This window comes from Athene cunicularia (genome assembly GCF_003259725.1).
Source record: "Athene cunicularia isolate RWA chromosome 4 unlocalized genomic scaffold, athCun1 chr4_part2, whole genome shotgun sequence".
Taxonomy (NCBI): domain Eukaryota; kingdom Metazoa; phylum Chordata; class Aves; order Strigiformes; family Strigidae; genus Athene; species Athene cunicularia.
Window position 1 is genome coordinate 1178920 of NW_020799099.1, and position 16108 is coordinate 1195027.

The window sequence follows — 16108 nt, forward strand, 5'->3', positions numbered from 1 at the left end:
TTATGTTAGTATATCTTAAATTTGTTCAGGGAAGCTCAGATGGTGTCTGGATAACACATATATGCTTTCTAGGAAGAAGATGTGATATCTGCTCAGCAAAGAGAAGCAGCATCTGACAAACGCCTGCAGCAAATGCAGTCTAGTATAAAACAATTAGAAACAAGGTAAAGATAGCTCATTGGGTGTTAATAACATAATATATGCAAGTGAGATAAAATACAACTTCTTTTCAGTCTCTGGATTTTGTGTTTCTGAGCAGTTCTGTTTTCTCAAAATACTTATGTCTGACTGCTCTCTATCTTATTTGTTCTATCCTGCAGTCTTTCAGACAGCTTCTAATTTCAATGTATTCAAAATGATAGACTATCTGATTTTATTAACTGTAATGGAGAAAAAAATGAGGCATATATTTTTAATTCTAGTACATAAATTCTGGTTACTGAATTGTCATTAGCTTTAGGTGGAGTTCTAAAGAAAAACATTCAGACTGAAATTTGAAAATGTTTATGTAGACTAGGTGGTTTTGAGGTGAATACAGATTTTTCTTTCTGTGTTAATTAAGATTTGGTTTCAGGTCTTAGTTCAGCAATCTTCATACAAAAAAGATTACTTAATAAAACTGTTAAAGCACACTTCTTAACAATAAATGCTGGTTACAGAAGTAGTTTGAGTATCTGCTGAGGAGTAGAGATTTACTTCCAGCACTGTCTACTGGAAGATCTAAGACTCGATCAGGTTCTTCTGTGTGGATTTTTTTTTTTTCCCCTTCACTCTCCAAGGATATGACACTTAGGTGAGCGCAGTGATTTTGATTCAAATATCACGAACAGTTGAACATTAGTGAAGTGACCTGATAGGTCAGAAGAATTTGTAAATTTCTTACTGAAATAGTTGTGTGACTGTTCATCTTCCCTTCTTGGTTACAGCCTTGTGAGCGTTATTACAGAGTCTTCAGTAACTCTAGAAACCAAATAATTAGTGGAAAACAAACCTTGTGACTATGTGGTCAAGTACTGCCTCGAGGAGTTGCTCAGGCTTGTGTGGCTACCTCTACTTGATGGATATCACTGGCCTAAGCATTGTGGAGGCTCTTAAGTTTATTTTAGAATGTCTTAAAGAGTTAGCTAGTTTTAATATTTTCTGTAGGTCTTTGGTTCTACAAAAATCGAGTGGTTGTCTTTCTTCGTATGTTTGTAATAAAACATGTTAGAAAGTAAAAAAGCATGGCTGCTTCAAAAGGCAGCCCAAGTGTTGCCAAAGTGCTCACTGTGGGTATTTAGAACCATGCACTTCATTGAACCAGCAGCATTTGTGGAACTTCCTGAGATATTTTATTTTGAGGATACCCCTGAGGCAGTCTTGTCCCTTCTCATGCCTACCAATACTGACAATCATAATTAAACAATAAGAATTTCTGAGCTGTTGTAAAATTACCAGTGGTTTTCTTGTTCTAATGGTATAGCTGCAACTTCATTGCCCACATCCAATTATTCTATTTCCTCCACAGAGGAAAACTTTATTCCTTCTGGGGCTTTTGTATTCTGTTTTAATATAGAACATTTCCAGTGATGTATCCCAGGATAAGCAACATTCTTCTAAGGTTCTTCTGAGATTAGAATGTTGAGTTCACTCCTTTAATTCTGTTTCTTTCTAGGACTTGATGAATATCAAGCTCAAAGACTCTGTCCAAAAACAAGCAGAAAACCAGGAATGCAGTTCTGGCAATTTAAGAATAAATACTTCGTATTATTTTAGTTTGAAAGAATTAATGTCTTAATCAAGCATCTTGCTGTTAAATGAGTAAAATTATTACAATCTTGTAGATTACGTGTTACTGTCCAAAATGCTGAACAAGTAAGAACAGAAAGAACAGCCCTGGAGAAACAAATTGGAGAGCTTCAGACAAAGTATGCTAATCTAGAAAGGGAGAAGTATGATGATGCTGCAAAAGTGCAAGACTGCATACAGCTCTTAGAAGAAGCTAACCTACAGAAAAGTCAGGTAAGGCAACAGATTAAGATATTTCGATATTTTCATCACTTAGAGTTGTGAAGTGCCTGATGATGTATTCTTACAGGCATACATGGCATACACGACCAAGCTTCCTTTATGTCTGTTGTACTAAAATTAGCAACGCGTAAAATAGTGAACTGTGATATAACCATACCTTACTTAGACTTGTCATTCAGTATAAATGTCAAAGAATATGTTAAGTGCCTGGATAATAGTGATCTAAGTGTTACTACTGTATCTGAACTTGAATTTTCAAAAAATTTTGACAGAATTTCTTAGCAAATATGTATAAACAAATTGAGATGTCAGAATAAAAAGGAAAGTCCTGCTATGAATTTATTAGTGGTGAGGAAAGAAGAGCTAAACTAAAGGGATTTTTTTTTTATTATATGGTGGACATAGGTCACCAAGAGAGTGAGTTCTGTGTTCAGTTCTTAATTATTGAGAAGAAATCTGGAAAAGTGACTGAATAATGAGTGGTTGAAGCCTGAAGTCAGGAAAAAGATTGTGAAGGTATTTATTAATGTATTGTAAAATGGCAGAAGAAATTCCAGTGTGCCACACTGGGTGCTGAATTTAGTCTTACAAGTCAAACGGTTTAGGCGATGGTGTGGATATCGCTTAAGAACACATTCATGCAATCCTCAGTGGTGCTCAATACAATTAATAGAATGTGCAGAATGAAGGAAATAAAGATGCCTTTAATCAAAGTGCACCATCGTGCAGTTTTGATCAGCCCGTCTCAGGCAAGACATAGGAGAATTAGGAAAGTGCAGGAGGAGTCAACAAAGAAAGCTAGATATGTGGAGAGGCCTTAAAATAAATTTTTATAAACAATATGTGATTCAACAATATGTGTCATAGGATGATGTGTACACCAAAAGTATAGATATGAAAACAGTCACATTCAGGACAGGACAATCTACCAGAACTTCCTAAAGAACAGTGTCTAATCCAGCAAATCTTGACATGTCTATTAATCAAAAAAACCTAGTCGCCCTGTTTTCCCAGTTCTTAACTTTCCCGAAGTATCTGCAGTTTGCCCCTTTAGGAGGTAGGATACAGGGCTTGGTAAACTTTTGTCTAATATGGGCTCTTTGTCTTTTAATTCTAAACTTCAGTTTGAGTTCAGACATTTAGAAATCTAATGAGTTCTGTTTGCTGGCAAGACAGAACTTTAATGGACATCTGATGATTGTAGCCATCAGTTAGTGAAACCCAGTTTATTTAATGCCTATGGGAATAATGTTAGAATTCATTCTGTTTGAGCTAACATGTTGAACTGTTGAGCAGTTAAGGAGATAAATGCTCCCTTTTAGTCTGAAGTTGCTTTTCAGACTTGAGGAGCCTTCTGAGTATCTAAACTAGATTTTTACTTTTAACAGCTGGAATATTAAAGTTAGTGTTGCTCTTGCTGATTTCAGTTCTGTGACAAAGGCAGACCTGCCTCCTTTTTTCTGACAGAAAAGGGAGCTAACCTCTTTAAAGAGATGCTGCTACCTTCTGGCCTGCTTACAGAATAGATTAAAATATTGACAAAGCTTTAGGGTTCTGGCTGTTACTGCAGTTAAACTTCTATGATTCTGCTTGTTACACGGAAGAGGATTATCATCCTGTAATAGTCTTTCTTCTCATATATTTAAAGGCATTTAGGAAATGCTTTGTTGGCATCTTTTCATAATTTCCTCATAATTTTCTGCATCTCATTTGCTTTATGAACTGATCTACAATTCCCTTTACCTGTTAGGCTCTGGTTCAGAAAGGGGTGAAAAATGAAGTTTTACATCCTCCAGCTCTTGGTGGCCACCTTTGGACTTGTCAGTTCCTTTTACTTAGTAAGATATTTTGCTCCTTAACAGCATTTCCCTACAGCCCAGTAGTGGGGAGAATGTCAAGAATGAAAGGTAAAAATATTTTTTTTCAGAGTTTAAAAACCAGAAAACACTTTTTCATTTGAAAATTACTGCTAAGGAGTATAAAACACATTTCCTCTGCTAAATATTAGTACATCAGAGCAGTATTAGAACACCAGTTTTCATCCAGAAGTAGTTCAGCAGATCATTTGATGCTACTTGCTGTGAACTCCCATGAAACTGACAGAAAGAAGTGGCCCGATAAAAATTGTGATGTAAATTGCATCTCTTAAGATTTAAATAAGTGTCTTGTTCTAAGTAACAGTTTAGATTAATGCTGTAGTAGTAATAAACAGGAATTCTCACAGACTTGTTAATTTACTGCTCTGGCTAAAGCATCCTGATTTTTTCAAACTGGGAAGTTGATTAATGAACAGGATTAAAGAAATGCAGCATAATATACATTAAAAGAGTAGTTTGAGAAATAAAGTACAAAGTTGAATGGGAGCAGTTAAAAGAGAGTATGACCGATGAAGTGGCATGTTACTGCCTCAAGTGGGTAACCTTCTATAGACTGAATTTATATTATCCATTAGGGACATTTTTATGTTGTCTTTTATGCATCTACATATTCTCGCTGTGCCACCTAGGATTTTTTATCCGACCTATTAAGAATTCTATACTCTGTAATCTCTTCAGACCAGTGTCCCCTATTCTACTTTTTCATCAGTAACTTTATTGCATCCTCCAGAGGAAGGGTTCTTTGCTGTGCCCTATTCTGTAATTCTTGCCACACTTTCATGCTGAAGAGCTGTTTGGTTCATTATAATCCATCATGAAAGGGGCTGCATACACATTTCTTAGTTGCTTATAAATTTTTATTCCTTCACTGTTGGTTTTCTGGGATATGGGCAACTTAGTATATCAACCATAAATAATGCCTAGCTATATGTAGGGCCACGTGTGTGTATATACAGGTATTCAGTTTTCTAACAGAGAACTTTCTATGTGTCCCTGTTGACATTTTTTATTACAGATCCTGGCCCCAGATGAGAACATTGAAGAGTAGTCTTGCCTTTTGGTCTGAGTTCCTTTGCTTTCTTCTTTATAATTCCATGCCCAGTCAAAATCTGAAAGTCCCAATAGAAAAAGGCATCTACTGACACTAACTTTATGTGCGTTCTGATTTACAAGAATGTGCAAAATGTTCTTGCCATTCCTGTTTTTCTTGTTGGGTCTCAGTGTCAGCTACTCCAAAGTAAAAAGGAAAAAAGGTTTTTTGAACAGTGACTATATGTGGTTTCTTCTCTCAGTGCTGGATACTATGTCACCACTGAACTATTATCAGTAGTATTTCAAGTTGTTATTTTTTTCTAGGCACTCTTTGGGGAGAAACAAAAGGAAGAGGAAATCAAAAAAATGAAAGATGAGATGTCTCAACTTGCAGAAGATACTGCTGCAAGAATTAGAAAGGCAGTAAGTTATGATATTTAGAAAGAAGGGAAAGGTTTTTTAGTTTTCCGCAGCATGAAAAGCTGTTGATGGTGCAAGGTCACCATGAGCAGTTTTCTTGCAAGTGTTTCGATAATATAGGTAGCAAGTCAGCATGCTGACAGTACTGTACTCTTCAGCATTGTTATCTAGGCATATATTCTTCTAAACTAAATGTTATTCTTAAATCTCACAAGAACCAAAAATGTTGATGCCTGTGCAGACAGTGGTATAGTGAAGGCTGCACTGTGAAGATGTAAAGAATAGAACTTCGATTTCAGAGCTTTTGTTCAGTAGCACATCAGCAGACTGAGTGTTGTGTTGGTATCATGGTATTTAATTTAGGATATGTGGCCTCATCTTGGAAATTGCTGATGGAATCTTATCCTGTATGTTCAGACAATAGGACCTGTGGAAAGTTAATCATGATTTTGGCATCTCAGTACTTAAAAATACTCTCCTAGTTAGGCAGGTAAGACTCTTCTGCCAAGTGCAGCTAACAATCAAAAGGCTCAGTGTAATAGCACACTTAAAATCAGAATTTGGTAGAGAAATTACTTTTAAAAAACGTTGTCATCTCTATGTTTTTTCTTATTACAAGCAGCTGAAATATTGAAGTTCTTCTGATAAACGACTAGTCACAAAATTAATTTTCTCCATGTTATGTCCCATCTGCAGTTAAAATGCAGACTAATCTATCTGGAGATTCTCAATAATTATCTGCATGTCAAAGAGACTTGCTTTATTTTAACCTTCCTCCAGAGGAAGTAAAAGGCTCATTACAGACATGTTTCAACAGTGTCTTTTGTTGCAAGTGGACAACAGTGTAAAGCAGCCTTATGTGTAAGTTTTCAGTGGTGTAATTGATTTTTGCCTCCTTTCGCTTTCTTCACCATGACACAATGTGCATATGTACTGTATAGGGATGAAAGGATTCTTTTTCTTTCCATTTCAAGAGGTTTCAGAAACATGCTGCCTAAATTTGCAGAGCCTTTAAAATGAGGATAAAGACGGTTTGTGCCTTCTATTTGGTGGTTACCTGAAAGAATCACAAAAATTGCGTGGGTTACTATTTAATGTCATGCACGGAGATGTATGACATGAGAAGATGTGAGAACTAAAGGGCAACTAGTGTGACAGTGATTTACTAATCAGAATTTAGACATTTAGAAATGCCCTATTTCTTATTTTGAAATTATCTCAGTGAAAGAGAATCTATCAAAAGCATAGAAAGTAACATTCTAAACTATGAGTTGTCATGTTTCTTCAGGTATTACCAAATACTACTTTTGTTATGTGATATAAAATATCTGTTAGAGAAATTGCAGATATCTTGCATTTAATGGACAGCAGCTTTCCTGATAGTCTTACTGTTCTTTTTGTAAGGCCTTCTTGTGATGTCTTTCTTTCCACTTTTTTTTTAAGCACCCTGAATTAAAGTAGTATGGATTGATAATAAACAATTATGCTAACATTTATGTAGTAAGATTTGTCAGTTATTGCAGTCCCAGATAGTCTCATATTTATATACATGCACCACACATAGGCAATATATATATTAAAAAAAAAAAAAAAAGATGGAAAAATCGTTCATGGGATTAATTTTTTAGTTTTACTTTGTTTTTGATCACAGGTAGATTCTGCAAAGAAGCAATATAATGTGCAGATTTCTCGACTAACAGAAGAACTTTCAGCTCTTCAGATGGTATGGTGTTGACCAATTAAAGTATTTTTGAAAGCAAAACATTTGAGACTTCTAGTTTTTGTTCATCAAGTAAAATACTAAATTCAGGTGAAAGTGAACTAAAATAGACTTAATGTGTAATTGTGTAGGACAGCTTTATTACTGTATAGCGCTTCCTGCACTTCTCCAGGTATTAATGCAACATACAGAGTCTTTCATGTTACTTGACAAAAGCGACTGTGTGCAGTGTCTTAAACAATCCGTGTAGAGATTCATATTCAGATGTAAAGGGTATTTGCTTTGACAATTCATTCCTAATTTACAGATTTGCCTTGTGTTTATACAATCATATCTTACTTTTACTGAGAATTTGCCTGGCTTTGCATGAAATGATACAGTTCTGCAAATCCACCCACTTTTTTGTGCAAGTTAATTCTTTGAGTTACACATATTCTTGTTGTAGTTCACAAGCATCTTGGCAGTGAGATTCTGTGCTCTAGAAAATATTTCCCATGTGATGGCATTTTTTAAGTATTCCTGTTCCTTTCAGAGATAGATAAAGCATGGTCAGCTGAGTATTCTATATCTATTGTTGAGTGTGTAGAAAGGAAGTATATGACAGTTGATAAAGTATGCTAAGAGAACGTCTGTGCATCATAATCATGATATTTTTGAAGGAACCAGGAACTTTTAACAAATTATGAGTGAGATCAAAAGACCTTGGTGCATATGCACATTTTTATGGATTAACTTTATTTTTTAAAAAATTTATTTTTCATGTCTTGATGTACATAGCAAATGAGACTGATGAGCAGGTAAATATAATCAAATGTACACATACCAGCAGCAAGAATTACATTTACAATGGCTGGGTTTTGGCTTTGGCACTTCTTGAATTTTTGAGTTATTTTTTATTAAATTTATTTTTAAAATAATTTTTAAAATAGGAATGTGGAGAAAAACAAGGTCAAATTGAACGAGCCATTAGAGAAAAGAGAGCAGTGGAAGAAGAGCTTGAAAAGGTAAGGGAACTACATGCATTTTGACATCATGTTCTCTTTTTCAGAAGGAAAAGTTATATTGATATTTTCACATTTTGGATGGGGTTTTTTTCCCCTTCATTTTCTTATTTTGTTTCTTGAGTAGGGCTTCTTAATTCTAAATCTTCATGTAATTATTTTAAGTTTTAGGGGTTTTTTTAATCCAGAAATGTTTTAAAGCTGAAATACTAAAAAGCAGGGTTCTTTGAAAAGTGTAAAAAGTAAAAGGAGATATGTTTGACATAATCCGAAAGAAAGTTGGTATATATTCCAGTTAAACTTGAGCTGAATAGACAGAAAACTAAATGAATGCCAGATATTTGACAACTTCTTTCCAAGTATCAGCAGAACAGATAGAAATTCAGTTTTGTTTTAAATCACTTGAAAATAGAATACACTGAGGAGTAAGCAGCCTCCTTGTCAGTACTACACTGCCAGTCAGTAGTGCAAGGTGAAGATGATCTTACATGTAAATTTGCTCTTCAGATTTACAGGGAAAACAGGGGAAATGAATCTGACAATAGAAAACTAGAGCAACTGCATCAGAAATATTTACTTGCAGAAACTACCAAAGGTGACCTTCAGCTAAGTCTGCAGACAATGCAAAATAAATTGAAGCAACTGGAAATAAAGTAAGTAATGGATGTTACAGAAATTAGAATGAAAAACAATTGAAATTATTTCTGACTATTTAAACTGTTGATTATACGTTAGGTTTTTGTCACATATTTTTAACCAGTAGCAGGAATAGTATCAAGATACCATAATTCTGAAGCAAGGGCAGTTATGATTTACTATGAACGAATGAAAGGGGATAACGTGCTATAGAATGAAAGGTTTTCTTTACAAGATGAGAACTGCAAGCAGCTGTTTGACAAAAAAATGAAAATAGGAGCACCTTACTGCATTTTTAAATACAATTTATAGGAAAAGTTACTCTGAAATATTCAGGCAGAATTTATTACTTTATAAATTCATTTACAGTATGATATCTCTTATTACATGCATAACACTGTGTTTACATAGCATACTGAATTTGCAGGTCTGTGTTCAGAGGTAATAGACATTATTGCACTTCCAGTAATACAGTGGTAAAAGGTACAATATGGTACACGTCTTTAGACCGGGCTGTTGTTTTCAGCATGAAAAGTATGGGATTCTGTAGAAGCTTCACTCATTTCTGTACTCTGATTATCATAAGTCCTGTCACTTCGCCAGAGCAATCCTCAGCTGGGTATCTGGAAATGTTATAAAAATTAAAATCTCAGTTGCATGTTGACATTTTACTGAGATCACTGCAATATTAGATTGGTTTTATGAATTCTGTCATCTTGATAAAATTCTTTGCTAACTTGTGCATAGTTCTAGCTGACAAGTCTATTAAACATGCTGAACTGATAGAAGCTTTCAGGAAGAAACAGGGGAATGGCTGTACTGAGTCACAGAATCACAGAATCATGTAGGTTGGAAAAGACCTTGAAGATCATCCAGTCCAGCCATTAACCTCACACTGACAGTTCCCAACTTACACCAGATCCCTCAGCGCTATGTCGACCCAACTCTTAAACACTTCAGGGATGGGGACTCCACCACCTCCCTGGGCAGCCCATTCCAACGTCCAGCAACCTCTTCTGGAAAGAAATGCTTCCTAACAGCCAGTCTAAACCTTCCCTGGTGCAACTTGAGGCCATTACTTCTCATCCTATCGCTTGTTACTTGGTTCAAGAGACTCATCCCCAGTTCTCTGCACCCTCCTTTCAGGGAGCTGTAGAGGGCGATGAGGTCTCCCCTCAGCCTCCTCTTCTCCAGACTAAACACCCCCAGTTCCCTGAGCTGCTCCTTCAGAAGAAGTGTGCTCCAGACCCTGCACCAGCTTTGCTGCCCTTCTCTGGAAGTCAGACCAAAGATCTGTCCCAATATTTGTTTTTATCTCTTGAGTACCGACAAGACTTTCCTTCTCTTTCAGCTCTGAGGAAGAGAAATCTCGTTGCCAGGAAGTTATCTGTAAATTGCAAAGCACTCTGGATTCAGAAAGAGAAGAGAGTACCTTTGTCAGTGAACAAAGGCTAAAACTTCAGCAAGAGAATGAACAATTGCAAAAAGAAATGGAGGGCTTGAGAAAACTGGCCATAGAGGCTCAACAAAAAGCTAAAATAAAGGTGTGGTTTATATGTTATTTTTATTTTAATGTAAGACTGATACTTGCTTCATAAGGCAGCCGTTCTAAGAGATCATTGAAGGTTTAAGTTAAGGATGTACATTTCAATGATGCTTCCTGATTTCTGCTTAAAAGTAATTTTGTTGTAGCATTGTGTAACCTCAGAATCTATTGGGTAACTCAATCTCTGCTAATAAATTGTAATTTAATATGTATTAAATTCTGCTAGATAAGAAGATCCCAAATGTTCTTTTCTTTTTATAAGATGAATAGATTAAGTAATAGCACATTTTCCTTCAAGTGATTTCACTTATTCCAATTCCAGATCTTCATTTATCTACTGTCTGTAAAGCGCTAGGAATCTCTCTATGACTTTTCATCCAGAGTGTGTCTACTTGTATGTCCACCATGTTGTCAGAGCAGTGTGTAACTCATAAATAATTTAGTAGTATGGTTGTCAAACATTGGTTCTGTATGTTCTGGACAGAGCACATTTTTCTATATGAATAGTTTCAGACAAGATAATTATCTGAATGATGGTTCTTTTTGAATGTGTTCCATTAAATCCACCTGAACAGACTGCTGATGGGATAATAAATTAGTAGTAACCTCAGCAGATTCATGGTACCTTTGGCTTCTGGAGAAACTAACAGCTTTGATCTTTGATGTGCTTTCTAAACATATACAGCTGGTACTTTCCACTCTGCTCTTAACTCCAGGAGTATAAAGATACTGAAAAGGGATTTAAGAATCTGCAGCAATGAGAACTTCAGTAAGCAGCTTTACAAGTTATGAACGGAGACCATCTCAAATCCAGTTTTTACTTTGCATCACAAGAAAAAGGAAGCAGTCAAACTAAACTGGAAATTTTGTTTCAACTTCAGAACCCTTTGGTCAAATGTAGTTTAAAAACAAAGGAGCAAAGTCTTGTAACAGATAGGTAGTGGTTATAAAGCATATACCAGATCTCTGTCTGTCCCAATTTTAATCAGACAGGCTTCCATTATAGTCACAGATAAGATTTACTGCTTGCTTTCATTTTCCTCTGATATACAAAGGATTTTAGATGCAGTTAAGAAGTCCAAACATTTTAGCTGGATGAAAAAGAAAGAACATGTTTCTGTGGAGAAAACACAAGGGAGAAGGATAAAGATTATTTACAAAAATAAGCATACACAGCTCATTATCCTTTATTGTCAGTTGTACTATTTGCTTAAATTGGCTTTGGGAACATGTATCTCTTTGAGCATATAATTACAAGTTTAATTATTTTATGTTACACACGTTTTCAACAAATGTTTATAAATTTAACGGGGGGGGGGGGATACCCAATTTGTATTTTTTCTAGATAAGCGTAATGGAGCATGAGTATGCTGTGAAAGAACATGGATATGAAGCTCGACTTAAGGAAATGGAAGACACCAGTCAGAAGTCTACTGCTGAACTTAGACGTCTGTTAGTAGCTCAGCAAAAAGCAACAAATCGGTGGAAAGAGGAAACAAAAAGTCTTACTGAAATTACAGAAGCTAGGATCTGTAAGCTAAAGTAAGTGCCTCTTCTGGAAGCTGTTTTAGTTACTGTTTGCTGTATGGCAGTAGACCTAAGGTGAGAAACTGGAGAGCAAACCATCCAGACTAGATGATGTGCTTCCAGCAAAACAAGAAAGAATGTTCTAAAGAGAACTTCTGATGCTCTTTGTGAAGTTATCACTGAAGTAAAAATTTTGCATCTTGTTGATGTGTGTGTGTTTTGTAATGGCAAAATGTAAATGGAATATATTACTTTTAATTTTTTCTTTCAGGCTACAGCATGCTCAATTTAGAGAATTTTACTTTTGGATTACGAAAACCTCTACATTTATAGCTTTTCAGTTCAGTTCTGAGCAGTTGCTGTCATAAATGAGGATACAAATGAGTTGTGTGATTGCCCTAAGCAAAAATGTGATATAAACTTTAATTTCTCTTAATTTATACAGGTTGCCAGGTAACTTGTATTCTCAGCACAGAATATAAGAGTATTTTAAGTTTTGAAAGGGCATAATAACAAGGGCTTCTCACGCAGCAGACAGAGATTACATACCATTCCTAGATGCTGGGGAACGCGAGCACCTACGGTGCCTGTGAGCCTATATACAGACAGGCATCAGCTGGTTTAGAGAAGACGGTGGTACTGGAAATGAGTGAGTAGAGAAGGAAGTATCCCAGTGAGAAACTAGCCATTTGCAAGTTATGTCTGAAATAAATTCTACAAGCTTATCTTTGTTTTAAATGCATACTGCTATAGATAATGTTTGCTTCTACTTGGAGGGTAATATCCATGCAAAAATGTTGAGAATCCACACTGATCAGTTTATAAAATAGGATATAATGGTATCTATGTCTGTCTTGGTTTGCCTTTTCAGTGTGTGGACGCACTGCACAGCATTACAATGTAAATGAATTGTTCTGTGCACAGTGGCTTTGTGGTGTCTCTCCTTCTCTGGTACTGCCTTACTCCACCTCAGCTTCCTCACATGGCTGGCAGGTAACAACCAAACTGTGGCTAGTTGCAGGCTGACACACATGCTCACTCACTCTGGTTAGCCAGCTAGCTGGTGCTTGTAGGAGGCCGAGTTTTAAATGGGTTTTCTCTCAACAGAGGCAAAAATATGTTTGCCTTATGCTTTATTTGATTTCTAAGCTCAGGAAACTGTCAGATCAGGTAGACTATAAATTAGAGATTAAATTAGCCTGATATTTTTATAGAACTTTTCTAGAAGTTTATGTCAAGATCTCTTCCTCTTCAGAATTGGTTGAAAATTGGGGGAGATTGACGGACTGGTACACAGTAACTTCTAAACTAGGAGGCCTGATTTCATAACTCATTTCTTTAAAATGATTTGAGAATAATGTAACATTGCATATATCACTATCTTTTAGGAAGTGTCTTCAGTTGTTTTGGAAGAAAAATTCAAGGTATGCAGTTCTGTTAGTTTGAGAAATTTGAAATGACCCTTTAACTTCAGTCACTTAAAGTGCAGGATGCACTCATGTATAGTTCTAGATTGATTTTTAGAAGTTGCTTACTAACAAGGAAGCAAAGCTTTTGCCCTATTAAATTGGAAACCTGCAAATTCTAGCCTTTATTTCCTTTGGAGTAATCCTTGGATTCTTCGTGTTTTAGTATTATTATGGTTTACACATCCTCAGCTCAAACCACAATATTTTCAGTATCCTATGCAATTTTTATAGTCATAATTTTTTAAGCATAGCTTGACATTTCTTAGTTGTCAGAATGCCAATGGTGAGTGGGATTAGAACCCAAGTTTCTAAACACAAGCAAGGAACTTTCTGAAAACGTTGCCTGCAACAAATTACCCTAACACTGCTCTAACTTGGTTTTCCATATTTCTTAGAGGAGTATGTGAATTTGATGACCAGTGACCTTCGCAAATAGCAGTTTCCTTGTGTGGTGGGGCTTCCCTTTGAAATAAGTTTTATTCCTATTTAAGTGACACAACGTCTGTCATGACTAGTTGTACCTATTGCCTGTCCAACTAGAGGAATGCTATGAGTTCCATCCTGCTTGAAATACAAGAATGATTGATAAAACATTTATTGATGACCTTTTCTGTTTCACTAGCAGCTTCACTGATATGCTTTTCATTTTTTCAAGTGCTCTTTTTCTGAGCATATAGAACATATTGTAGTAGTGGTGGATTGTTACCTGTGATAACTAGTTCAGTTTAAATTTGTCAGTTCAAAATCATACTAAATCCGATTGGAGGTAACATTTTTGCCCATTTTTCTAGAAAAACAATCACTCTGGTCACTTTTACCTCTCCTAAGTAAACAGTTTCAGGTTTTTTACCTTATCTATCCAGATATAGACTGGCTTTATTTTGCCTTAAAATACACTGCGTTTTGCAAAGATTACTAAGCAGCTTCTTAAAAAGGCACAAAGTCTCTCTCAGAACTCATCACTCTGTAGCACATCTGCAAGATGCTGGGAGCTGTTCTTATTCACTGGCAGTTTTAATGGTACAGCTTCACTGTATGTAATTAGCTGGGTCTTGCTCATACTTTTTTGATATCTTTTGTAAATGCAGTAACTGGAGAATAAAAATATTTTGCAGTGTTTCATGCTAAGGTAAATTTTAGCTGTTAAGTTTGTAGTTTATTTTCTGTAAATGAAACTACAAAAACTGTCACGGCTGAGAACGTGGGTTTGTAACTAGATCATGAATGTAGTTCAGTGACTTCCAATTCAAAGGGAAAAAAATCACATACCTCTAGAACATTTAAAGTTGTCTATGAAACAGCTGCTGTCCTTCTTAAAGCTTCAATGTCATTTGTTAAGCTTTTGGCCACTATAACAACATTTTTAGACCTTATTTGTCATCTACAGTAAAATGCTGACATAGAAAATATAGCAGACATGAGAGAGGCAGTCTGCTTTGTGAATCTGCATGGAAAATAGGTAGTAAATTTGGAAAATGTCCTTGTTTATATGAGAGACTACCTACGTGGCGCCATCTGAAAAACTCCTGCAATAATTTAACATCCTGTATCAGAGAATACTGCCTGGTGAGCAGAACAGAAAAAACGTTCATCTTGTATTAAAAATTGTAAGTCTGCACTAAGTCCACATGATTCTCTGTGACTTCAGTAGATATTTTGCTGCAAGTCTAAAAGCAAAGTCAGTTATTTTTCAAGATTTTTTTTTTTTTGTAGGTGATGGTTTTACATAGGGCATAAGCTAGAACTGATTTTTATCAGACATTTGCTCTACCTAACAAGAAAGCTGGCAACAGGAACAAGTTTTTTCTTTGCTAGAAGGCTGTCATTTAAATTGACATAAGGCAAGTCGTAGTTAAATCTGTGCAGTGATGCTCTGATATTGCAGAGACAAGTGGCTATAACAGAACCTGTAAGTATTATCTATAAAATCTAAAACCAGCTTATTTTTCACATTATATGCACTACTAGATACCTAGCTATGTAGTGCTGAATGCAGCTGGAATGAAAATTAGCTCCTGAGTTACACAGTAGTAGTTATTCAATGCAAAGTCCTTGCTTATATTATAGATGAATAATTATCATATTTATTTTAATCTTAGCACAATAACATTTTCAGTAAGTATTCTCAGTGCAAGTACAGAATGGTAGATCACTTCTTTGTTGTAAAATAAAATAAAGTTAGAAAGCAAAATAATTTTGCAGCAAGTGCATTTGTCACAGAAATATCAGCAAGACTGATAAATAATAGATTGATACTAAGCAGGGTCAATTGAATTAAGGGCTATGTTTGAAAGTGCTCTTGAGGCTAAATGCAGGAAACGGTATCGCCAAGCCTTACAGCAGGGTCCAAGTGAAAGGCCAACGTTCACCCAGCTTTCCTATATACATACATTTTTAAGTTTAGGTGGTTTTGAGAGGGTTAGTTACACTGTGAGCTTGTAAGGAAAACTTAGTATCTTCCTTAGAGTCTTCATCTTGTCTTGACTGGGCAGCAAGGCTATGAACTTAGATGAATACATCAACATACCCTTTTTAAATAGAGAGCTCTCCCAAGTTTAGCAACGTATCATGGTTATTTAGTATAATTTGAGGATAGTCCAAAACATTTCTTAGCACTTCATGAAGTTACTGTTTGATGTATTGGATTTGTGTAAATATATGAGCAAATACAGATTGTGTTGGTGACATGTAGCAGAATTTCAGATTTTAATAAGCATTATTACTCTTACAGCATAGTGCCTTATAAGTGAATGTTTTTCAGGAAGTGATGGACTTCCTAACAAAGTCGTGTCCATTTATACCAGGGAGGTAGTTTCCATAACAGCATTTTATATTACATTTCACCAGAAGTTACTGTTAGTGCAGCTCCC

At 35.7% G+C, this 16108-nt stretch overlaps 1 protein-coding gene across 3 annotated transcripts in view; it reads left to right on the plus strand.

Annotated features, from left to right (window-relative positions):
• SCLT1 (sodium channel and clathrin linker 1) overlaps positions 1-16108 on the plus strand; it is a 52652-nt gene that overhangs the window by 19033 nt on the left and 17511 nt on the right. For all 3 annotated transcript variants that reach the window (XM_026847655.1, XM_026847653.1, XM_026847654.1), the window contains exons 12-19: positions 73-164; positions 1824-2001; positions 5244-5342; positions 6991-7062; positions 7989-8063; positions 8568-8713; positions 10048-10240; positions 11588-11784. In XM_026847655.1, the coding sequence (XP_026703456.1) occupies positions 73-164; positions 1824-2001; positions 5244-5342; positions 6991-7062; positions 7989-8063; positions 8568-8713; positions 10048-10240; positions 11588-11784 (1052 nt within the window). The remainder of the gene's footprint in view (positions 1-72; positions 165-1823; positions 2002-5243; positions 5343-6990; positions 7063-7988; positions 8064-8567; positions 8714-10047; positions 10241-11587; positions 11785-16108) is intronic.